The sequence below is a fragment of the Vombatus ursinus genome, unplaced genomic scaffold (genome assembly GCF_900497805.2).
Source record: "Vombatus ursinus unplaced genomic scaffold, bare-nosed wombat genome assembly UNPS02014814.1, whole genome shotgun sequence".
NCBI lineage: Eukaryota > Metazoa > Chordata > Mammalia > Diprotodontia > Vombatidae > Vombatus > Vombatus ursinus.
The window spans coordinates 16,053,328-16,078,576 of record NW_020954592.1 but is presented as its reverse complement, the minus strand read 5'-3'; the positions used below and the strand labels follow the sequence as shown (position 1 = coordinate 16,078,576).

General features: G+C 38.0%; 1 protein-coding gene across 1 annotated transcript in view; it reads left to right on the top strand.

The window, feature by feature from the left end:
- The first annotated feature begins 23,275 nt into the window (after positions 1 to 23,275).
- The window catches only part of CRYBG3 (crystallin beta-gamma domain containing 3), a 154,710-nt gene continuing 152,736 nt past the window's right edge, over positions 23,276 to 25,249 (top strand). Inside the window, exon 1 of the mRNA XM_027835352.1 lies at positions 23,276 to 23,430. Coding sequence (XP_027691153.1) covers positions 23,294 to 23,430 — 137 coding nt within the window. The 5' untranslated portion in view covers positions 23,276 to 23,293. The remainder of the gene's footprint in view (positions 23,431 to 25,249) is intronic.

Here is a 25,249-nt window from a genome sequence, read left to right as displayed (position 1 = left end):
AAGTACCTCCAAGCCCTCCTAGGTACTTGGAGGGTGACCCCAACTGCAGAGTGAGAAAGGGATAGAGAGATGGAAGACTTACATACCTTTTGGTCTTGGCTGGAGAAAGGTTTGAGGGGATTAGGCAGTTTCCAGGTCAGGGAACCATATATTGTGGTCTAGGGGTCTTGGGAACCCCAAAATGCAAGGGTAAAGAGCGCAGGTCTGCCCCGAAAGAATTTGATCACTCAAGCCTTCTTTCAGTGCAAGTAGTTTATTAAAACACTGGTTGGGGTGGGTGAGATTCCTAGTGAGTCTGAGCCATTTGTGATGCCAATACAAGCAGGCCAGATTTTAAGAATATGAGTGATGGGGGCAAGATGGACACTTCTATACAGAAGTGGGAAGATCTGGATGGGATTAAGGAGTGGCAAGTGGCCTGGGGTGAGCCAGTGGGCCAGGTGCAGACATGAGGGCCGCAATGATAGGGTAGTTAAAAGGATTATACTGGGAGGGCCTGAATGCCTCAGACAAATGCCAGAGACTTGGTTCAGGGCTTTGGGGGTCCAGGTCCCAAACACATGGTCTTTTCCTTTCAGGGTTCCATCATTAGCACCCCATCAAATAGAGTGCTGGGCCTGGAGTCAGGAAGACTATCTTCCTGGATTCAAATTTGGCCTCAGACACTTACTAGCTGTATGACCTTGGGCAAGTCACTTAACCCTGTTTGCTTCAGTTCCTCATCTGCAAAATGAACTAGAGAAGGAAATGGCAAACCACTCCAATATCTTTGCCAAAAACAAAAACAAAAAAAACCACAAATGGGGTTGGACACAAATGGGGAAAGGTAGAGATACAAGTGGTAGGTGAACAGGCAAAGGCAATTCCTGTTATGTCTTTTTCTTTTTCTTTTTTTTTTTTAGGCAATTGGGGTTAAGTGACTTGCCCAGGGTCACACAACTAGTAAGTGTCACGTGTTTGGTCTGAGGCCGGATTTGAACTCAGGTCCTCCTGACTTCAGGGCCGGTGCTCTATCCACTGCACCACCTAGCTGCCCCCAAATCTGAACCCATGGCTAGATTATAAGAATCTGAGCATCTTTTTTTTTTTTTTTTTTTTGGCAATTGGGGTTAAGTAATTTGCCCAGGGTCACACAGCTAGTGAGTGTCAAGTGTTTAGTCTGAGGCCAGATTTGAATTCAAGTCCTCCTGACTTCAGGGCCTATACTCTATCCACTGTGCCACTTCGCTGCCCCTGTTATGTCTTTTTCTAAGAGTTTGAATGTGAGAGAGAGTATAGGAAAATAGCCTAAAGGGATAGCATGATCAAGTGAAAGCTGTTTTGTTTTCCAAAGATGTTTGAAATCTTGGCTTGTTTATAGTTACCTAGGAGTATGGAGAGATTAAAGATTAGAGGTAAATAGTTCTACAAGTTCCTATCAGGGGTTGAAATTGTTTATCCTTCATTTTTGAAGAGTACTGTGATATCATGACTTGCAAATGAATTGGATTTAAGTGAGGTAGGGCTATGCAAAGTCACCAGACTCACTCTCTCCTTCTGAGTCATCTGGGTCCAGTAGCAAGATATAGATCAAGATGACTGGAGATGGCCATGGATGCAGTGGGAGACCTTGGCCATTATAATCTAAGTCTCAGTTTGTCTTAGGCAACGCACATTCAGTGATTAAGGATAGATAAGAAACGAGGCAAAGAAAGGCTTCTTTTACTTAGTAAAAAAAAAAAATCAATCTGGGAGGGGAAGATCCTCAGGGTTTCTAGCCAAAACAGAAACAATTGCTATTTACACTCACTCTGAGCCATCAGAGCCCAAAAAATTACCAAATGAGGCTTGGGATGGGACCTATTGTTGGTTAATCCATAAGAGTGATTTGAGTTTAAGGCAAGGTCCTTGAAAAAGAAATTTAGGCCATTAACCCCAAGATATCGAGAGGTTTCAGCAATCAAAATTTGTATTCCTTTGGGCAGAGCACCTGCAGGTAAGGGTATCATTCCCTGTGTAGACAGAGGGAGAGGAGAGGAGGGAGGGAGGGAAGGAAGGAAGGAAGAAGGAAAGGAAAGAAGGAAGGAAGAAGCTGCATTGCCCAATGGGGATTGGCCAATTGGGTCCCCAGTGGGGCAGCTACTACTATTCACAGTCCTTCATTCTCGAAGAGGACCATGACATCAGAAAGGTGATGACATGAAAAAAAGGGGTAGAGGTGTTAACCTTTACAAGGTAAAAGACCATTTCCTCTGAGACTAGAGCAAAAGAGAAGAGAATGGAGAAATTATGTCAAAGAGATTTGGGATAGAGAATTTTGGAGGATATGGAAATGATGGAAATAGAGCATCATTGTTTTCTCAGTAAAGTATGAGGTAAGGCCCTCTGCTAAAAGGAAGGAGGAGGGATGGTAGCTGAAGATAAGGTTTAGAACACAAGGTTGGAGAGTGTTAGTCAAACAAGGAAGAAGAAAAGGACTGCTGTGCAATGGGTATGTGTGTAGAGGGGAGTGGGGCTTGTAGTGGACCCTGTATATACATTACATGAACGCACTGTTTATTAGCATTTAAGGAGAAGTGGAAAAGGAAGATGATAGGGATAATCTATGGTTGGAGTTTGGAAAGAAGTGAGCTGAGATATGACAAGGGGATATAGGGGTTGCATAAAATTTCATCATTTAACTGCGGTGTCAAGGTTGCTAAGGGAGGAAAGTGAAGCCAGAGTAGGGATGATAGAGTAGAAAAGCAGAAAGGAGGAGTTGCAATGACCATGAAAAATAGATGAGAAAAATTGAATTGTAGGGAGAAAAGATGGAAATAGAGGAAATTATGACCAGAGGAATTTCAGAGTTCTGGATCATGGAGATAGAACATACCCTCAAAGATAAGAATGTTTCCTATGCCTGGTAATTATCATGGCTCCATACTATCATTAACTAATCTCTCAAAGCATTGTATACATTTGAGGTAAATTCAATATTAACAATAATGGATGTAAATAAATATTTCAAATAATTATTGATGATTTTTAATCTTTTTTGGTAGACTTTGTCAGATCTGATTAAGTCATCAGGTTTTTACCTCATAATGTGACTGACAAAGCAGTTATATTAGGAGTAGGGGGCGTGTCACTGCTGCCATTTTTTTGTTTACCTGTACTTAACTTACTAGTATTATCGTCAATCCATGGGTTCTCTGACCATTTTGTAAAGTCTAGCTTTGCTAAAACTAAATAATATAATACAAAAATCCATTAAATTGCATATAACTAATCTGCAGTACATCAAAATATGCTAAAATTGAATGAACTTGTGAGGGTATCACTGTCAACCCTTTTGTATTGTAGCACTTCCACTCTTCCATTGGGATACCCACATACCACATGTGAGGTATAGAAGTCTGACATACGCACGAAGTGTCATTTCATTTTTTTTAATTATTAGTAAAGCATGATTCTCTCTTTAATGATAAAAAATAAATAGAAACAAAAGTTCTGATGTTTTTATCCCACACCCAACTTTAGAGACCACTGACTAACATAGAAAAATGATAGCATAAACCTCAAAAGGGGAAAGGTTGTTGAGTAGTGAGGAAGGGAAGGTGTGGAGTAGGCTCCCAAAGGGCAGAAAGTGGCAATGAGAAGCAAGGGTTATTATTACTCCTGGCTGTGTGTGTCAAAGTGAGGAAGAATGCAAGAAGGTATATTCCACACTAGTGGTGGTAAACAGGTAACCATTGTCTTCTGGGACAGGCTAGGACTGGCAAAGATGGATTAGTAAGAGGAAATAGTATGGCCCAGTTCTCTCTCATTACTTCAACAAATATCAAGGAAGAGTACCAGACCAAGACCTAATCACCAAGTGGTGATTAGGAAATCCAAGTGGACACCACGTCATTTTTTCCAGCCCAAGTCAGCACAGGGAGACAGTCTGAGACCTGTAGGCACTGGAAAAAGGTACTATCCATGAAAGCCAAATGCAGTGCTTCCAGCTATAGGCCAGAGAAGGAAGCAGAAATAGGGGCAAACCTGAAGCTGTGTCTCTCTGACACAACCTTGAACAAGTTGGAGGATTTAGCAGATGGTAGCTGGAGGCTGTGGCTGTGTACTCAAGCAGTGAGTCAGGACCAGGAGTGAACATACAGCTTTGTTACTCTGACCTTAGAACAGGATGGACTGAGGCTGAGTCCCAGATGAATAATCATGACAAGGAGAATGGAGTAGAAGTTAGCCGCTGGTTCTGTCACTCTGAACCTACAGAGCCTTCTAGCTGGCCAACTGGGGCTGGGACAGTTATCTACTGAAGCTCTAACCAAGATGACCTACAGACATCTTCAACTCAACATATCCAAAACAAAACTCCTTATCTTTCCCCAAAACCTTTCTTTCTTCCTACCTTCCCCATTACTCTCAAGGGCACTATCATCTTGCCACTCACCTAAGACTTTTGTAACCCAAGTGTCATTAATTACTCTTCACTCTCACCCCAAACATACAATCTGTTTCCAAGTCCATTTCCACCTTCACAACATCTTTTAAATACATCCTTTTCTTTCCACTCACACAACTGCCTCCCTGGAGCAAGCCCTCACCACCTCACACCTAAGACTATAACAATATTCTTCTGGTTGGCCTGCATACTACAATTATCTCCCCATTCCAGTTTGTTTTCTACTCAGCTTCCAAACTGATCTTCCCAAAGCACATATATGACCATGTTACCTCCTGACAAACACATACACAAAAATAATTAGCTCTCTCTTACCTACAGGAGCAAATATAAAATAAAATCCTTTGTGTGGCTTTTAAAATCCTTCACAGTCTGGTTCCTTCCTGCCTTTCCAGGCTTTTTCCATGTGATTTGTCTCCATGTACTCCATGATCCCATCTTGCTGTTCCTCCTGTACGATATTCCATCTCCTGAATCCATGGTTTTTCACTGACTGTCCCCTTTGCCTGGAATGTCCTCCCTTCTCACCTTCACCTCCTGGCTTTTTCTTGAGTTCCTTCAATTTCAAATCCCACCTTCTGCAAGAACCTTTTTATTTCTCCCAATTTTCCCTCCAAAATTATCTCCTATTTTCACTACACATAAATGTGAGCTTTAGGGAAATATTTTTTGGGGGGGTTTGTCTTTCTTTGTATTCCCAGAATTTGACATAGTGCATGATACATACTAAATGATTAATAAATGCCTTTTGATTATCAAATGCTAATACTGGAGTCAAGAGAAACATGGAAAGGTAAAGACATTTGCGCAATTGGAAAAGACCATGAAAGGATTGTCCCTTACAAATCCTATGTAATTGGGGATCATAGAGGGGAGTTAAGTAAGATAGAGCTCTCAGAAGTAGTAGTATTATGTATTGGAGGCAGTAAGGGGTGAAGGAGGGAGGACATATTAACCCATATGATTAAATTGCTTAAAAAATACAAACAAGGAGAAAGGGATGGGAACAATGGGCCCCCTTTTAACCTCACTTTCAACTATGAAGGGTAGAACTACATATATATATATATATATACATACAAATATACACACACAAAGAGTTGGGCATAGATGTACCTTCAGTTCAACATGAAAACAAGAGAGAACTGGGACCAAGAAGGAGGAGGAATAAGGAGAGTAGATTCAGGGAGAGATTAGTGATAAACAAAACAAATTATAATCATGGAGAAAATATTTTAAAGGGGATGGTAAAAGGTAAAAGGAAAGAAAGAAAGAAAGGGTAAAAACCTGTGATTGGGTCTGATTGAGGGGACTAGAAGACAAGAGGGGTAGGAGAATAGAAACATATTACATCAAGCATAGATCACTAATGCTAAGCATATTCCTCTCTCACCACCCTCTTCTTTGTAAAAAGGGGATTGGAGAGCAAAGATAAGAACAAAGTAAGAGAATATGAAAGAGGGTGAAACAAACCATTAACACTTAAAACTGTCAATGTGAATGGGATTAATTCACCTACAAAATGGAAGATAGCAGAATGGATTGACAGAATCTAGCAATAAGTTGTATATAAGAAACACACTCAAAACACAAAGATTCACAAAGTTAAATTAGTTGACTAGAGCAAAGTCTCATGTGAAAAAATATAGGTAACAATCATGATCTCAGAAAAGGCAACAACAAAAATAGACTCAGGGCAGCTAGGTGGCACAGTGGATAGAGCTCCAACCTTGGAATCAGGAGGCTGGAATCCAGCCTCAGACACTTGATACTTACTAGCTGTGTGACCCTGGACAAGTCACTTAACCCCATTGACTAGCCTTCAATAAATAAATAAACAAATAAAAATAAACAAAAATAGACTCAAAAGAGATCAATGGAAATTATATTATGCTTAAAGGCAACATAGACAATTAGCATAACTAATTAACATTCACACTAAATTGTTCAACATCTGAATATCGAAGGGAAAGTTAAAAAGTTGCAAGAATAAATAGATCATAAAACTGTAATAGTTGGGTACCTCAATGTGTCCCTTTCAGAAAAGACAAATCTAACAACACCAAAAAAAACAAAAATGTTAAGGACCTCAATAGCATCTTAGAAAAGCTAGATATGCTAGTTCTATGGTGATTGTTGAATGAGAAAAGCACTGCATGATGCCTTAACAAAAATTGTCCATGTACTAAGACATAAAACCCTCACAAAGAAACGCAGAAAGACAATAATAGAAAACATCTTTTAATAATCACAATGCAATAAAAATTATATTTAACAAAAGGCCTTTGGAGAAAGCATTAAAATTAATTAGATAATAAATAATAATGCTTTAAAAATTGGTTATTGGAGAACAAATCATAGGAACAATAAATGAGTTCATCAAAGAAAATTACAACAACGAGACAACATATTAAAAATTTTGGAACTCAGTCAAAGCAGTCCTTAGGGGAAAATTTATCTTTTTTACCACTTTCATCAACAAAAGAGATGAAGAAAAGATCAATGAATTTGTTTATGCAACTAAAACAACTAGAAAAATGAACAGACTTTAAAAATCCAATTAAAGATTAAAATTCTGAAATTCAAAGAGGAAATGAATATAATTAAAAACAAAAATCTATTGAATTAATAGGACTAGAAGTTTTCATATATGTGTGTGTGTGTATATATAAAACTTGATTTTTTAAAAGAAAGAGGAAAGCCAAATTATCAATATTGAAAATAAAAACTAATTCACAGCAAATAAAACAAAATAAAGAAAATAATTAGAAACTATTTTCCTAATTAAGTGTCAATAAAACTGACAATTTAAATGAAATGGATGAATACTTTAAAAATATAAAATGCCTGAATTAACATAATAAGAAACAGATAATTTAAATAACTGAGGCTCAGAAAAAGAAATTGCAAAATCAAATAAATTAATTTCCAAAGAGGGGGAAAAAGACAACAAGATGATATGAATTTACAAGTGAATTCTATTTTTTTAAAAGTTAATTTCAATATTACATAAACTATTTCAAAAATTAGTAAATTAGATCCAATCAAACTCCTCTGATATAAATAGGTCTTGATACATAAACAAAGGCAAGACAAAACAGAAAAAGGAAACGGTAGACCGATATATCTAATGCATCTCAATGAAAAAATGTAATAAAATATAAGCAAATAGGATACAGCAACATATCAAAAAGATTACACACCATGACCAGGCTGGATTTGTACCAAAAATTCAAGGTTGATTTAGTATCAGGAAAATTGCAAAAGAAAAAATAGAATATATTAAGGAGAATAACAGAATTATAGCAATAGATGCAAGAAGCTTTTCACAAAATATAACACCCATTTCTGTTAAAAATACTACAAAACATTGTAATAAATTAGCCTTTTTTCTTAATATAGTAAATAGTATCTATCCAAAAACCAACAGTCAGCACTATACATAATGGGGATAAAGTAGAAGCCTTTCCAAAAAGTTTAGAGGTAAAGGAAGAATTTCCATTGTTACCACTTATTATTTTATATAGAGCTAGAAATGCTAAGTATAGCAATAAAACAAGAAAAGATATCAGTGGAATAAACAGACAAAGAAAACAAAATTATTAATTTCTGCTGGTGATGCTGATTTGCTTAAAGAACACTAGAATCAACTACAAGTTAATTGAAATAATTGTTAAGTTCAACAAAGTTTCAGTACATAAATCCACATAAATCATCATCACTTTTTCTTTTTTGGGGGGGGGGCAATTGAGGTTAAGTGACTTGCCCAGGGTCACACAGCTAGTTAAGTGTCAAGTGTTTGGTCTGAAGCCGGATTTGAACTCAGGTCCTCCTGACTTTAGGGCCTGTGCTCTATCCACTGCACCACCTAGCTGCCCCATCATCACTTCTTTATGTTACCAACAAAGCTCAGTAGGAAGAGATTAAAAAAAGAAATTCCATTCCAAATAACTATAGAATGTATATATAGAAATCTACCTATCAAGGCACACATATAATATATAAACTCTCTCTATATATACATATATATAAACACGTGTAAACTGTATAGTTACAACTATAAAATATTCTTCAAAAATATATACCTACTCAATTAGAGAAATGTGAATTGCTCCTGGGTTTGTTGTTGTTCAGTTATGTCAAGCTCTTCATGACCCTGTTTGGGATTTTCTTAGCAAAGACACAAGAGTGGTTTACCACTTCCTTCTCTAGCTCATTTTACAGATGAAGAAACTGAGGCAAATAAGGTTAAGTGACTTACCCAGGGTCACACAACTAGTAAGTTTCTGAGGCTGGATGTGACCTCAGGTTTTCCTGACTCCAGGCCTGGCACTCTATCCACTGCACCATCTAAGCTGCCTTTGTCCCTGGGTAGGAAAGACCAATACAATAAAATGACAAATAATACATATGTATTTATTTATTCAATGTCATACCAATCAAATTACTAAAAATTACTTTAGAGAGCTAGACAAATTAATAAATTCTATTGGGGGAGACCAAAAGGACAACAGTCTCAAGGGAAATAACAAGCAAATAGAATGAAGTTCAAGAAAGCATTTTTGGAAGAGAAAGACAGAATGAGAGAGACAGAAGTAGGGTAGGGCTGAGGTGGATGGGGATGAAGGAGCAGAGTATGATAATAGGGGAAGAGAGTTTCATTTAGGTAGCCCTCAACTCTGAATCACACTCAGTGAACTCATAATGGAATAGGAGAGACAACGTGCAAGCCACCATGAGCAAGCAAGATATATAGAGGATAAATTGGAGATAACCAACAGAGGGAAGGCACTAGCATTAAGAGGGATCAGGATAATTTACTTGCAGAAGATAGGGACTTCAACTGAGACTTGAAGGAAGCTAGGGAAGCTAATAGGCAGAGATAGGGAACAACCTTGAAAACGCATAGAGCTGGGGGATGGATTGTCTTGTGTGAGGAACAGCAAGGAGGGCAGTGAGACTAGATTGCAAAGTGCATGGGGAGATGTGAGGTGTAAGACTATAAAAGTTTATTATCCATTTTCATTATTATTATCATTTACCATTCCCACTCAAATTACAGTAACTTCCTATTATTCCTGCAAGTAGGAGTGTATACACACAAGTTGTTTATATGTATATATATATATATATATAATGTATATATACACATATATATGTAAATCTATTAATAATATTCCCTTTTCCTTTGAATGTGATTTATAAATATAAATTGAAGATTTCATTTAGTTTTATTTTATTTAGTTTTAATGGCAGTTTAGTATTCTGTTTATCCCCATAGGATCAGAAATTTAAAGCTAGGAGGGACCTCAAAGGTTATTCGGTCCAATCTTGTCATTTTACAGATGAGGATATTACACATACTCATTTTTACTGAACTTAGGTGCATATCTGCCTGTTAGAAGCAAACTGTCAGCTGAGAGAGGGTGCCCACCAACCACTTTCTAACATCAGTTGATTGTAAAGTAAAAATCTATCTCATTAGCCCAAGTGCTAGACACACAGTAAGCATGTAATGTAATAAATATTTGTTGTTTGTTTAATTATTTAGATGATTCAAAGTTATTTTAAGAGTTGTGATCAGGATAAGGTTTGAGCCACAGCAGGAAAAGTGTTACTGAAATTACTGGGGAAATGGGAGTATCCCCTAATTTCTGAATGAGAATTTATTTCTCAAATTACTTTTAAAGTCAGTATTAAAAAACTAGGATTTAAGATAATTGGATAAGAATATTCCTGTAAGCATACCCTATTTCTTAATACTATCACTACCCCCAAAAGTCTCATCCATTCATAATTCTCTTGTAAAAACAGGAAAAATAGATCTTTAGCAAGCTCTCACATGAGATTAAAGTACAGATTCATTATTTTAAGGAAATACTGAACTCAGTGAAAAACACTACAGCAGACTGGATACAGAGAACCAGGCATTGGAGTCAAGAAGAACTCCGTTTAAGCATTGCCTATGCCCCATACTTGTTTGATTAACTTGAAGAAATCACAAAACCTCTAGGTGCTCCCCAAAACTCTAACACTTTAAGGTGAAGATCTGCATTAACAGAGGGGTTTCCTCACTGAACTTCCCTACAACAATGAAATCACAAGTCTGGACAAAAAGCTCTTGACTCGTTATTAACATGTACATCTATGAAAATATGTGTGAGTTGATGAGTATGTAAAATATGCAAATTTATGAAAATATGGATAAAAAAGCTACTTTTAATACTCTCAAATACTCAGATTGATTTCTAATCTCATTAATTTGGATCTCCCTAAGACTTCCTTATAACCAATACTGTTATAGTCATAAATCCAGTCGGTTACCAAGTCTTGTCAATTCTACTTCCACAGCGTCTCTCTCCCATGTCTTCCCTTCTCTCTTCTCACAAAACTATCAGTCTAGTTCAAAACCTCATCACCTCCCACATGGCAATAGTCTCCTAACTGGTCTCCCTACTTCAAATCTGTTGTCTACATCCATCTTCCACAGCTGCCAAGGTGACATTTCTAAAGCAATGGCCTTTTGCTTTTCTTAGTATAGTGTTTAGCAGAGTGCCTAATGTGCAAGAGCTGCTTAAAAATTCACAGAAATAAATGCACATAGGTGCTTAATAAATGGGAATCCTGTTTGTCCCCTACTCGATAAACCCCAGTTTTGTTATTTCCTCTAAGCTCAAATGCAAACCCCTCTGTTTGGTAATAGATAAATATAGTTATGCAAAACAAATCTAGCAGGGCAGCTAGGTGGCGCAGTGGATAGAGTACCGGCCCTGAAGTCAGGAGGACCTGAGTTCAATTCCGTCCTCAGACCAAACACTTGACACGTACTAGCTGTATGACCTTGTACAAGTCACTTAACCCCGACTGCCTCACTAAAAAAAAAAATCTACACATTGGCTGTGTCTGAAAACCTATGTCTCCTTCTGTACCTCTCATTTATCCTCATTTCACCTCTATCAAGAGGTTTGTAATTGGATATCGTGTTGATCATAGTTCTCAAGACATTCACAGCAGTTTTTCCTTACAATGTTGAAGTTCTTGTACAAATAGCTCTGACTCTGCCTAGTTCACTTTTTGTCAGTTCATATAAATCTTTCCAAGTTCCTCTGAATCTTTCCCTTTTATCATCTTACAATGCAATAATATTCTATTTCATTCATATACCATAATTTGTTCAGTCATTCCCCCATTTAAAGGCACCCACTTTGTTTCTATAGCAAAAAGTGCAACTATAAACAATTTTGTATTTATTAATACTTTCTGTTTTTCTCTAATCTCTTTGGAGTAGAAAATATAGACATGTTAGAGCTGGATCAAAGGGTATACAGAGTTTAGTGAATTTTGGCTGTCCAGTGGCTGGACCACCTCACTGCTCCACCAACAGTGTTTTTATGCTGTTCTTTCCTTCACAGCACCTCTAACAATCATCATTTTTCCTGTCATCTTTGCCAAGGTGATAGTTGTAAGATAGAGCCTCAGATCTTTAAAAATTCTTATTTTCATTATTAGAGATTTGGAAAATTTTTCCATTTTAATTTTATCTTATTTTCCTAGAGCATTTTTTTCATGTGCTTGCTGATGTTTTGTCTTTCTTCTTTTGAGACTTGCCAGTTCATATCTTTTGATCAATATCTTTTGTTCTTATGTGTTTTTATCACTACATTATGTATCTTGACTATCAGACCTTAATCAGAGAAATTTCATTCAAAGATGTTTTTCAACTGATTCTCTTCTAATTCTAATTGATTTTGTTTGTGCAGAAATTTTTCAAAATTGTCTATTTTATTTCCTGTAATCATTTTGCTTTCCTTATCCAGAGTTGTAAAAGGCCTCTCTGTCCCTGATCCTCTAGTTTGTTTATGCAGCCTTTGACATTTACTGACTGTATGGCCTTGGGAAAGTCATTTAAACTTTCTGGCCTCAGTTTTCTCATCTGTAAAATGATGGGATTGGAGTAGTTGGCCTCTGAGTCCCCTTCTAGATGTACGATCCTATTATCATCCTATGATACAGTACTTTGTATCAACTTGAAGTTTATTGTGATATGTGGTTTGAGCTGTTGATTTAAACCTAATTTCTGCCAGACTGCTTTTTAGCTTTCCTAGCAGTTTTTATCAAATAGCAAGTGAATCCTTATCCTAGTAGTTAGAAACTTTAGGTTTCTCAACATCATACTAGGCTTATTTGCTTCTGAGTCTTTTGTAGTTAATCTGTTCCACTGATTAATCTTTTTTAACCAGTAGCAGATAGTTTTGATGATTACTGGTTTGTAATATAATTTGAGATCTGATATGACCAGGCCCTTCCTTCCCCTCTCCTCCTTTTATTTTTCATAATTTCCTTTAAGATTCTTGTTCTTTTGTTTGTCCCAGTAAGTTTTTTGTTTGGTTGATTTTGGTTTTAGTCCTATCTTATTTTGTTTGGTTTTTAGCAGTTTTGGTCGAATTGCACTGAGCCTGTAAATTAATTTAGGTGGTATTGTTATTTTCATTACATTGGAACAATCCAACTATAATCACTTAATACCTCTCTGATAATTTAGGTCTGTCTTTATTTCTGTAAAGTGTGTTTGTTAGTAAATGAAATCATATAATTCCTGTCTGTTTTTTGATATCTGGACTCCAGGATATTTTATACATTCTATAATCATTTTAAATGGAATTACTTTTTTCTGCCTCTTTCTTTTGGATTTTGTTGGCAGTATATAGAAAAGCTAATATTTATGTGGGTTTATTTTATATTCTACTACTTTACTGAATTATCAATCATTTCCATTAATTTTAGTTGAGTCTCTAGGAATATCATGCCACCTACAAAAAGAGGCAGTTTTGGTTCTTTTTCTGACCTTGCTTATTCCTCAAATTTCCTTTTTTTGTCTTATTGCTGCAGCTAGCATTTCTAAAACTACAATAAATATAATAATAGTAGTGACAATGGAAAATTTTGATTTATTCAATATTATCGCAAAGGCCTGTAGTGTCATCTCATTATTGATAATGCTAGCTCTTGGTTTTAGAGAGATAGTATTTGCCATATTAAGGAAAGGTCTATTTATTCCAATTTTTAATTTTTTTAAAATATAAATGAGTGTTATATTTGGTCAAATGATTTTTTGCATCTACTGAAATAACCATGTAATTTTTAATTTTTTTATCATTAATATCGATGATATTGTATTTATGATTTTCCTAATATTAAATCAACCTTATTTCTATGGTATAAAGTCTACCTGAAGTCTGTAATCTTTTTAATGTGCTGTTTTACCCCCTCTAGATATTTTTATATTAATATTTATTAGGGATATTTGTCATTAGCTTTATTTCTCTGCTTTAACTTTCCATGGTTTAAGTATTAGAACCATATTTGCATTCATAGAAAGAATGTGCAAGTGAAATTTATGACAGTAGCCCCAGAAAATCAGCTATACAGGTATGACTTATTGTACTTATGACTATTTATAAATTCATTATAAAACAAACATTTTAAGGTCACCATCATTAAAAGGCATTTGTTAAATATCCTCTAAAAATAAATGTGAGAACATGACCAATATGGAAATGTTTTACATGATTGCACCTATATTTTTGTCATTGAGTCATTTCAGTCATGTTTGACTCTTCATGACCCCATTTTGGGGTTTTCTTGGTAAAGATATTGGAGTGGTTTGTCATTTCCTTCTCCAGTCATTTTACAGATAAGAAATTGAGGCAAACAGGGTTAAATGACTTGCCTAGGGTCACACAACTACTAAGTGTCTGAGGCCGGATTTGAACTGATGAAGATGAGTCTTCCTGGTTCCAAGCCCAGAGCTTTATTCACTGTGCTCCCTAGCTACCCTATTACACATCTATAACCTATATTAAATAGCTTACTTTCTAAGGGAGCGAGAAGGGGAAGAGAGGGAAGGAGAGAATTTGCAACTTAAAATTTTGAAAAATGAATGTTAAAAATTTACATGTAATTGGGAAAAAATAAAATATTATTCAAAAAAAATAAAGGTGAATCAAGTGTGTTTCTGATTCTTTTACAATGGTGATAGTATAAATATGACCCTATTCCAGTGCTCATTCCAGATAAGTACGACATTGAAGGCAATTTAAGCAAGGACTTTCTGCTGCTAAACATTCATCTGCAACTCTGAGTTCTCAGTGAATTCCTCCGTCAGTGTTATGACTTCTCCCGCCTGATCTGCTGGTCTAACCTGTCTAGCTCGTGACTTGGCAGCTATATACCCAGATTATGTAGGTCATGTTAGGATCAATGTTGTGAATACTCCACCTTCATACTTTTCATACATTGACATTTCTGTTTATTTTTTAATCAGACAATTATTTTGAAGGCCAAAAGTGTAGGGAGTGGTTTACCAAACACTGTCTCATATTAAGTTAAGGAAGCCCTTATATTTCAGGACATTGATAGTTCATGTAGCAGTAGCTGTATTTTCTAATATTATACTCACACAAATGTTGTCTTACCAAATCAATCAATGAACAAATATTGATTAAGTACTTTAATGTATCTAGTACTATAGGTGCTCATGGTTATGACTGATTTCTTTTTTAGTCACAATCATAAATTTTTGCTGTAAGAAGGTAATTTAGGATTACCTAATCCAAAACCCTTATTGAACAGATGAGGAAACTGAAACCTAGAAGCATTAAGTAACTTGCTTTAAGTCTTATTACGTGGTAGAAGGGGAGTTTCAACTAGAACCCAAGGTCTCCTAATTCCTAGTTCAGTTTTTTCCATTACTCTACGAACTGTAATCTATTTTTCTGTTTGTAAGACTTTGCCTGATTAAGTTTGGAAATGCTATCCTAGAAGAGTAAGAATGCTGAATATAAAAAGGGATTTGGCAGAATAATAGGTTATTCCTTTTGCAGAGAGACTTTAGAACCTAGGAGTGAGGAGCTCCGGACTACAGAAAGGTCTCTACTGTTTAAAAAAAAAAAAATCCGTGTGGGAATGTATCCTCATTCAATAAATTATTCATCAGACTTAGAACTTTATCTTAGAGTATCTATTCTTTTTCCTTGTAAAAAGTCTTCGTAACTGAAAAGAAATTGTATATATGAGGTGTAGAATCATGAATATTATTCCCACAGTCAATGGAAAGGGGAAAAGGGATGACTTGATTTTTTTCCTCAGAAAAAGATTAATAATGATTAGAAGCACAACCAACTGTATACTTTTAGAATGGTAGTTTGAGAGACCAAAGTCTCCAACTCCATGGTGTATATAAAGTTATTTAATTATCATCCTGAAATAGTTTTATCAGTTCCTATTTTGTGTAAGAAAGTTAATTTTATAACTAGATGGAGGTTTTTAGGGTCACCACTAGATGGCGCAATGGATACAGCATTGGATGTGGAGTCAGAGAGACCCAACTTCAAATCCTGCCTCAGCCATTTATGAGCTGTTTAACCTTGGACCAGCCACTTAATCTCTGTGTCTCAGTTTCCTCAACTGTAAAATGGGGATAATAATAGAATCTGCCTTTCAGAGTACATTTGTAAGGATCGAATACAATAACATTTTTAGTGCTTAGCAGAAAGCCTGGCATGTAATATTAACTATATAAATACTATCATCATCATCATCATTATTAATCATATCCAATTCTACCCTTTTAGATTTTTCTTCATTAATGATGAGAGATGAAAGAAAATGGATGGAAATATATATCCATATCCTTTCTCCAATGGTGGCACAAGGCATGCAATAAAGACATTTAGGAAGCTTATTGTCTATGTGGTATAAACACCTACTGAATTTTTGATGATATATTTTTGGTTTCATAACTTAAAGTAGAGTTTCTGTGCAACCAGACAGAAATAGAACTAGCATTTCATTGAATTAAAATTAGGACCAGTGGAAGTTCTTGGAAAATTGTTTGTATATGTTTAATTGGTTGCTTGGCTCATTACTCCCTAAATAATAAGTGAATGTGGCTAGCCACATGAAAAATAAAAAACAGGTGAGCTACTGAAGTAGTCTAGAAGACTGTGTTGTGGATGTAGAATAGAAGCTAAAATATAATTATGTTGACTTCCTACTGTTAATGTTAAACCTGTCTTGGGAATCATTATTTTTCCTTTGAAATTTTACATTCTACACACCAGACATTGGAAATTTATGAAGTATGTTGACACTAATCTTCTTTGATCATACTTATATTACTTGAGGGCCTTTTGCCATTAAATAGATACTATTGCCTGTCATCTCAACTGAAACCTGATCTTCCCTGGGCTCAGCAGCAAACCAATCCTTCCGATAGGTTCTAAGGACTTACATGGTTTCTAGCAATTTGTAAAATGAGAAATAACTATAAAAAGATCTTTAAAGACATAGAATTTGTTGTAGTTTATAATACTTCTCTCAAGATTTCATTTGTTTTTTATTTATTCATTTTATGATGGTAAAATGAGGTGCTATAGTTTGAAGAGCCATAATAGATGGCACAACTGGGATGGACTAGAACCGAATTCTCAAATCTTCCTCCTCTTCCACATACAGGCAACTATCTGTTACTTCCATTAGTGGGGAGATTGAGGAAAAAAAACAAAGGAGGGTAGCCAAACTCAAAAATAATTCCTGTCTGGCATTGGAATGTATTACATAGCATCTGAGAATGAGAAAGGATCACAGGATTTAGAGTTAGAATGAATCTTAAGTTATTTATTTCCTCATTTTATATATGAGATGAAGTTGACTTGCTCAAGGTCACATAGGTAGTTAAGTGGCAAATCATAATTTGAACCCAGTTCTGCTGGTTTAAAATCGATTATTCTTTATACTAGACCACACTGATTGTCATTTTTCAATTTAGCTAATACTGGATAAGAATTAACTTGCATTCCTTGAGCCCAGGATTTATAAATTAGGGAAAGGCAGTCTGGGAAAATGTGAGTAGTGACAGATAATTTGACATGGAGTAAATAATTGGCACAGATGGTCAGAGAATGATCAATAATTAACCACACTCTATTTCTTTCCTTGTCATAGAATTGACAATCCTTAATAAATAACTATTTGTGCTAAAAATAGAAAATTATGATGGATAGAACATTTATAATTTCCTGTGCTAATTTTATGAACATAGAACTTGCTTGGTACTTAGTAAAGGCTTAAGAATTTCTTTTCCTTCCTCCCTCCCTTCCTTCTTTCCATCTTTTTTTTTTAATTACCTTCATTGACCTCTTGCAATAAGAGGGAATTTTGTGCCCAGTATTGCATAAAGAAGAGAAAAGGAACAATGGGTAACAGCATATAGACTGCTTGAAAATCATGGCACAGGAGCAGTATTTCATTTAAAATTAGAACATCTGGGTTCAAAATTCTGACTCAGTTATTTACTACACATATGATCATGTGTAAGTCACTTAAAACTTTCTGGCTTTGGTTTTCTCAACTGAAAAAACCAAGGGAATTGGACTAGATCAGTGATGTAAAACTCAAAAAGAAACAGGAGCCACTAAACCATATGGTTTAATGTATGATACATATGATATGCAGGCCTCATATTGACTTAAAAAACCACATATTACCACTATCTATGTTTTACTGTATTTTTAAAAAAATATCTCCCAATTACATTTTAATCTAGTTTAGGTCACATAAAGAATGTTGTAAGTTGCATGTGGTCTGCAGGGCATGCGTTTGACACCTCTGAGTTAGGTGATCTCAAAGGTTACTTCCAGCTGTAAAGTAATGATCCTTTAAAAAAACATTTTGGTACTTAAAGGCCAACTAAAATTTTAGTTTGACAAACTTGTATTAAAGAGATTCCTCTAAATCAAAAGGATAATCTGATAGCCCAAATTATTTAATATAGATTAGTATGGGATCATCACAGGATGTGCTGTACCTCACTTTTGAAGAAATGAAAAATAAATCATGTATGTTAGCATTTTTAATTAGTCCAGAGCAGCCTGGTTTGGGCTACTAACATGGAAAATATTACAAAAGGACCTTCCCTGGACTATTAATTTCAATCACTTTATTATTTCATCATTTTTAGGATGCTGGCAGGCTTGATTTCCCTATGTAGATAGAATAAATTTAGAATCCAATATCTTAAGCACTAGATAAACGTTAACACCCTATATTGTAGCAAGTGGTTAATTTTTACATTCTTGTTTTGAAGATAAATCATAATGGGAGAAATATAGGTAAAATCCTACAATAGCTTCAACTGAAAATTAGAGTTCATCCTTAATATGCACATGCACTGCTTCCAGTTGCCTTCTCTCTTTGCACCAAAGCATTTGTTCACAATAGCAGCTGCCCATGTGTCTCTTCTTGGAGCCTCTTGCAACAAATCATACTGGGAACAAAGTGTCCATAGAGACAGAGGACAGTGATGGACTGCTGGGAGGCTATATATTCTAAGAGCTCAACACAGGAAAGAAGGAGAATTGATTTGGCATATCAACTTTTATTCTAAAGTTTTGTTTCATGAAGCCCCATAAATGTACTTCACTTATAAAACTACGACTTTGTATGGTTTTAAAACATTTTTCCAGAAGAAAAAATATTTTAAAATGCCCACTATGCCACAAACATAGTACTCTATATTCTAATTTAATAATTTTACAAACGCCTGGATAAAGTGGAAAGAGGGGGCTATATGATGTTTTTGACATGACAATGATTCGATTAGAATGCTGAGCCATCTTATGGAATGCATTATTAACTAGGTATTAATAAAATTAATACAGTACATATGACACTATTTCAGATTATGTGACTCAAGCAATGGGTAATATCAAACTGAAATCATATGAACAATTATTTTGGAATGTGTTTGCCTTACTGTATACTTATGCCAAAGAAATATTTCTTCTTTCAGCTTGTGAATTGTTTTCAGAATACAGATGTTTTGGCATTAGCTAATAATTACATTTTTTGGTCAAGGATATTTTATTAAAGTTAATGGTGTGAGAGATTCCAAAAGGAGGTAAAGAACCCTTTCACTTTATGAAATTGTTATAACAGCACTATATTCGTAGGTGTGGTGGGAATATATGTAAATATAATTTGGTTTAGATTAATACATTTCATATTAAATATTACAAGAATGCTATCCGAAGAAGAATCTCTTTCTCAAGTTCTCCATAAAAACAAAAACTGTATGACTTCATGGGTCCTATTGAAGTAAGACTGTCGAATTACTTAAAAATTCCACCATCTGCTCCCAAAGAAGCACCAAGGCAAAGGGGTTTCCCCCATGTGTTCAGACCATGATAATCTGGGTATAACAGAATGGGAAGTGCTATCATTTTTTTTTCTTTCTCATTTGCTTTAGTGGTTCTTAATGAAAACCAGAGCTAGGCAAGCTTAAGGAACCATAGTGGAGCTGGCTTTTCTTCAACTCTGAACTGAGAGCCAGTGTTTGGTGATGGCTTTTTGCTGCCCTGCATCAAATGGCATTAGCTCATTTTGGCCATATACAGCTATTCTAATAGGAAGCAGCAAGCAAAGTGTCCCATTCAATCTGCTTGGTTTTCATGGGTTGGTGCTGTTCTTGATGTTGACAGCTGTCTTAATAGGCCTGGGCCACCTGCCACATGGTAAATACTGTACTCTAGGGTGCAAGCATACATTTGACCCTGTGGGCAGACTTTTATGACAAAAAGACTTGTGTTTTGGAGCCACACATGACTCTTGCTTACTTTATTTGTGGTGACAACAATGTGTTGTCACATATGTGATATGTGATATTATGTTATTTTATTCTCACTCTAAATTAGGAAAAGTATGGCAAAATACTGAAAACACTGGATTGGAGGAAACGAGTTCTACTTCTGGCTCTGCTTCTAAGTAGCTAAATTTACTTAGTTTCTTTGGATGCTAGTTTTCTTTATAAAGGACTCATTACAGATTTTAAAAAATCTTTTTTTCTGAGGAAGAACAGTTTTTTATTTTGCTGAAGTCTTAGAGTCCTTGGGATGAGCAGGGAGAAAGTTAAGATGCTCTAAGAAAAGATCCTGAGTGGTATTATCATAGCTGAATGAATATATGGTAAAAGGATACTGCTACAGGCTGCATTTGCCTCCGTTTTAGAAATCCTGACAAACCTTGAAGTGGGACACATGATAGTAGGAACCAGTTTGTAGACCAATCAAGTAAGGTTCTTCATTGGAGCCAAGTGTGACACCTGTGTGTTAGTTGTAACATTGCAGTCAGTCCAGATAGGCTTGTGTATTGCCTTTCTTAAATTCACAACATGACAGTGTGTCACTGTATTAATTATCCAGCAAGGGAGTGCAATGTCCCAGTAGCTTGCTAGATAGGAGTCTCCAAACCACCAGCCAAGTAGCCATTTCAGTTCCTCTCTGATGCAAGCTAAGGGCAGCCTTCCTAAAAATTGAAACATACCCATCGGCCACCAAGACCCACTAGATGTTGCTTAGCCTGCAACAGCCTAAATTGCTTTCTTGCTACTGCCAACACTGTTTCTTCAAGCTGCAGTGCTGATCAGTTCAAATCCATCCTGGACAGATCTGGGTTATCTATGGGTGTGAAATGGAATATTACTTGTATTGACCCTGAATCCAGATGCTCCTCCCTATGATCATGACCCTATCCCTCACCACTACACCTTCCATTACAGAATACAGTTACTCAACGTGCTGTAATCACATATTTTAGTCAACAGAGCAAAAAAAAAAAGAGAACCCCCTAAAACCTCCTCCTGCTTGCCCTCCTTGTTCTCCACATGTGCTCAGTGAAATTCCTAAAACAGACATGCTCACATATAACAGAAAAGCAACATAAGGAAAATAGATCTTTAGTATATATTTCTGGATCAGTATTGGATCATGAATATTTGGGAAAATTAGGGGAAGAATGGTAAAAGGATCAGTCTTCCAGTTCACCAAGACTGATATACCAAGCATAAAGGCTGCAAGGTTCCCTGGTTCTTACATTTCTCAAGATGTCAATCAGTTGACTAGAGTAAGATACAAAGAGCATACAACAAAGACTTGGAAGTACCAGGAGGGCCTGAGATACACCTGCAGTCACACCTAAGACTATAAAGAGGTCTGTGCTGATGGCTGCTATATCCATGTAGGCCCTAGACAGGAGTCACAAACCTATTAAACTTGGAGTTTCTTGAGAGCAAAAACTGCTTTTTGCCTTTCTTTGTTACCCAGCACTTAGCCCAATGCCTACCTAGCACATGGTGTTTAATAAATGCTAGTTGTCTGACTGATGACTGGGAGTGAGACCTAAGCTGGAAGCAGCCAGGTGACATTCTTCTACCTCAGCAAAGTAGCATATACCAGAGAGGGGGCCACAGTTGAGGAGCAACTGGCACAGCAGAGGAGCAACCCAATCAACACTAGAATTGAACTGAAGAGCTACCATTCATGCAGCATGTCATCAAATAGCAAAAATGGACGTTGCTTTTTTTTTTTTTTTGTGGTACCGTGAGCCATGTGGACTGCATAAATGTGGGGGGGTGGGGAAGGTGACCTTGAGTGTAGTATTGGGAACACTGTGAGAAGACATGCAGATTCTTTTTTGGTGCTTTCTGTGGGGTTTTTTTGTTTTTTAAGTGAGGCAATTGGGGTTAAATGACTTGCCCAGAGTCACACAGCTAGGAAGTGTCTGAGGTCATATTTGAACTCAGGTCCTCCTGACTCCAGGGCTGGTGCTCTATCCAGTGCGCCACCTAGCTGCCCCTTTTCTGTGTGCGTGTGTGTGTGTGTGTGTGTGTGTGTGTGTGTGTGTGTGTTTTGTTGCTGTTGTTGAAAACCCTTAAGGGCACCCCTTTTATAGGGATAGTACAGCTGAATGATCCAGAAGTTCAAGGATTTCCATGCGTGGGTGGGGGAAATGAGTGAGAGAAGTGCCCCTAAAACTGCATTTAAGTCCGGTAAGGCGAAATGATTTGGCTAGGTTTACTCATGTTTTGTTTTGGCTTGGTTTGGTTTTTAATCAGCACCTTTTTTTTTTTAATTAAGATCATTCATCAAAGCAGCTTGGATTCCTTGCTCCTTTCCTGTAGGACTTCACCTTAGCGCTTTCATTAAGTTTTTCCACTTTGTTCATACATAAACTGCTGCAACTTTGTATCTCCCCAGTGCTTAGCACAAAGTTTTGGTCACAGTAGGATTTTTCTTTAAAATTTAATTTAAAATATTTTTCCAGTAGGCTCTTAATAAATTTTTGTTCTGCACTGCATTTGTTGTATGTGTAATATATATATGTACATACACGCATTATACATATATACATATGTGTATACACACACACACATATATACACACACGTCTCCCTAGAGTTTTCTCTGTCTCTCCCTCCCTCCCTTGTTATCTTACGTGTAAACATCTATAAAAGTTCCCCTGAACCAACTGGGGGAAACTCGCCAGCATGAGCTGACCAGGTGTTCTACCTCCCCGAGTAATAAAGCAGCTCGCCCCTGGCAGGGCGGCCGAGATTTGGTGGGGGTGGGTAAGAGGGCAGAGCCCCTCCTGTTAATCCAAAATTAGCAGCGGTGGGAAGAGGCGGGTTTGGGACGGAGCCGGGAAGGCGCCGGGCTCCCCGGGGCTGGGGGCGGCGCTGGCGCTTCTGGCCCCTCCCGGGCCGGGGCGGGCAGGGGCGCGGCAGCTGCTTCGCTGGCTCGCCGCGCACTCGAGCTCCCGTCCCGGCACTGGCCGCTCTCCCCAGCCAGGCTAGTCCCCTGGTACTGGATTAAAAGTCGCGCCGGAAGCCCAGAGGGAGCCCGCGGAGCCCCGGTCCGCCCCGTCTCGCTCGGGCCCGCCCCCGGGGTCCGCGAGCGGCGCCGCGCGCGCCGGCCCCTCTCCCACTCCTCTCCCCCGCTGCTCGGGGCAGGCGGCCGCTTCTCCCCCCGCGGAGATGTCCGGCGGCGGCCGGAGGAGGGCCGGCTCCTCCTGGCCCAGCTTCTCCCGGTTCTTCGCTCCTCGAAGCCCTTCCCGGGACGAAGAGGAAGAGAAGCCCGCGGCGAGCCAGCCCCTGGCTGGAGGCACTCCCAGGTAGGCTGGGGCGGCCGGGGCGAGGAGGGCTGGGGCTGGGCCTGGGGCTGGTGGGGGAACCTGGCGGGGCGGCTCTGGCCCGGGCTCTCCCCGCCCAGACGCGGCGCCGGCTCGCCTGCAAAGTTAGCTGCCGTTTGCGCTCCCCACCTCGGCGCCGGAGGCCTGCCCCGCCGCCCCGTCCCTTCCCCGCCACCGGCGCGGACCTCTGGGGATGGTTCCTGCCGACCTCTTGACCGTTAAGCCCCCTCCCCCAACTCCCGGGGGCTTTCTGCACTTGGACGTCTTCTTTCCATGTTGACGTCACAGCCCCCCCCAGACACACACACACACACACACACACACACACACAAACACTCACTCTCACACTCTGTCTCTCTCTTTCTCTGTCTCTCTCTGTCTCACACACTCACATTTCTCCATGTTCCCTAGTCCAAGTCACTTCCCCCGCCGGCCCTGCAGGTTCTAATGGAAAACGGTTGTCCGTTGAAGCCTAGAAATTGTCCCGAGCTGGGGAGGAGGTGCGCTGGGCTGGACCTCGGGCTAGAGGCAGAAGGACTCGGGCGGGGCAGCCTGGGCTGTGCTTTCAGACGGTGGCCCCCGACGGAGGCCAGGAAGCATCCTGTTATTTTCATTGTCCAGATCCTCATGACTCAAACAAATACGAGATTGAATGCTGAAGACTTCGTCCAGACTCGAACATTAGGGAGAGAACCTACCGGTGGCCGGATTCTGAAGCGTTAGCTGTGTTCCTGATCATACTTTTAGGCAGTCAACTGCCTAGAGCACCCCAAGAATACAGAAACACGACTCTTGGCCTGTCATTCCCTCTGTTCTCTCAGCAATCCCCCCTCCCACCTGCTGTAAAATGAAACAGTCATAGTAAAGTTTGTGGTTATCTGTCATTAAAATATACTTCCTTAAATCCATTCCATCCTCCAGGAAGCTTTTAAAAAATCTAAAACCAATCACTTTCCATCACTTTTAAACTTTTGATTATAAGGGAAGCTACCCTCTCTATCTTCTCCTCCACTGCAGTCATAAGCTAGAAAATTATTGGAAAAATTCTATATATAATCTAGGGAGAATACTTAGTTTAGGAGGCTTTATCTGCCACAGAGTAGAGTAATGATCAGTAAGAGAAATGGAAGTTATCTAACTTCTATTGACTTCTGCCAGGTTTGTCATCGCTGGTTGGTGAGAGCTAAGAGTTTCGGCTTTAACTGGTTGTTGACATTTTAAAAAGCCTAACTCAAACTTCTTAAGCAGTGTGCTTATATAACCATGCATTCCTCTTTACTTTCTTTTTATATAGTATTGTTATACTATCATTACACTGTTCATCAGTTAGAACTGTTGTTACTGTATGAAGAAAGGCATGATAGTTAAAGGCACGATAATTAAAGTTCTTTATCCTTGTCATCCCAGCAAAAGTGTGAAACTAATGTTATTTAGGAGTGTTCAAAAAGACTACCACTTGAAAATCCTATGGAAGTATGTGAATCCAGGTTAAGACTATATTTCTGGCCTGGTAATTTTATTCAGAGGTAGAGATGAAAGGTTCATGCTCTAAAACCACTAAGTGGAAATGTAAAGAAATGTCTTTCTAGCAGATTTGAGGGACTTTTTGGCTTTTGAGGGACTTCTGAAATCAGCTCCCTTCTTACATGAGCAAGATCTTGTGCCCTATCTTCCTGCCACTACCTCTTTTCTCTTCCTCTTTATCTACAGGAAAAGACTGGGATTTTTTTTATAATGCTTATTTTAGTTATATACATATTGTATGACTGTTCATTTTGTTTTAATCTTAAATAAGGAGCTA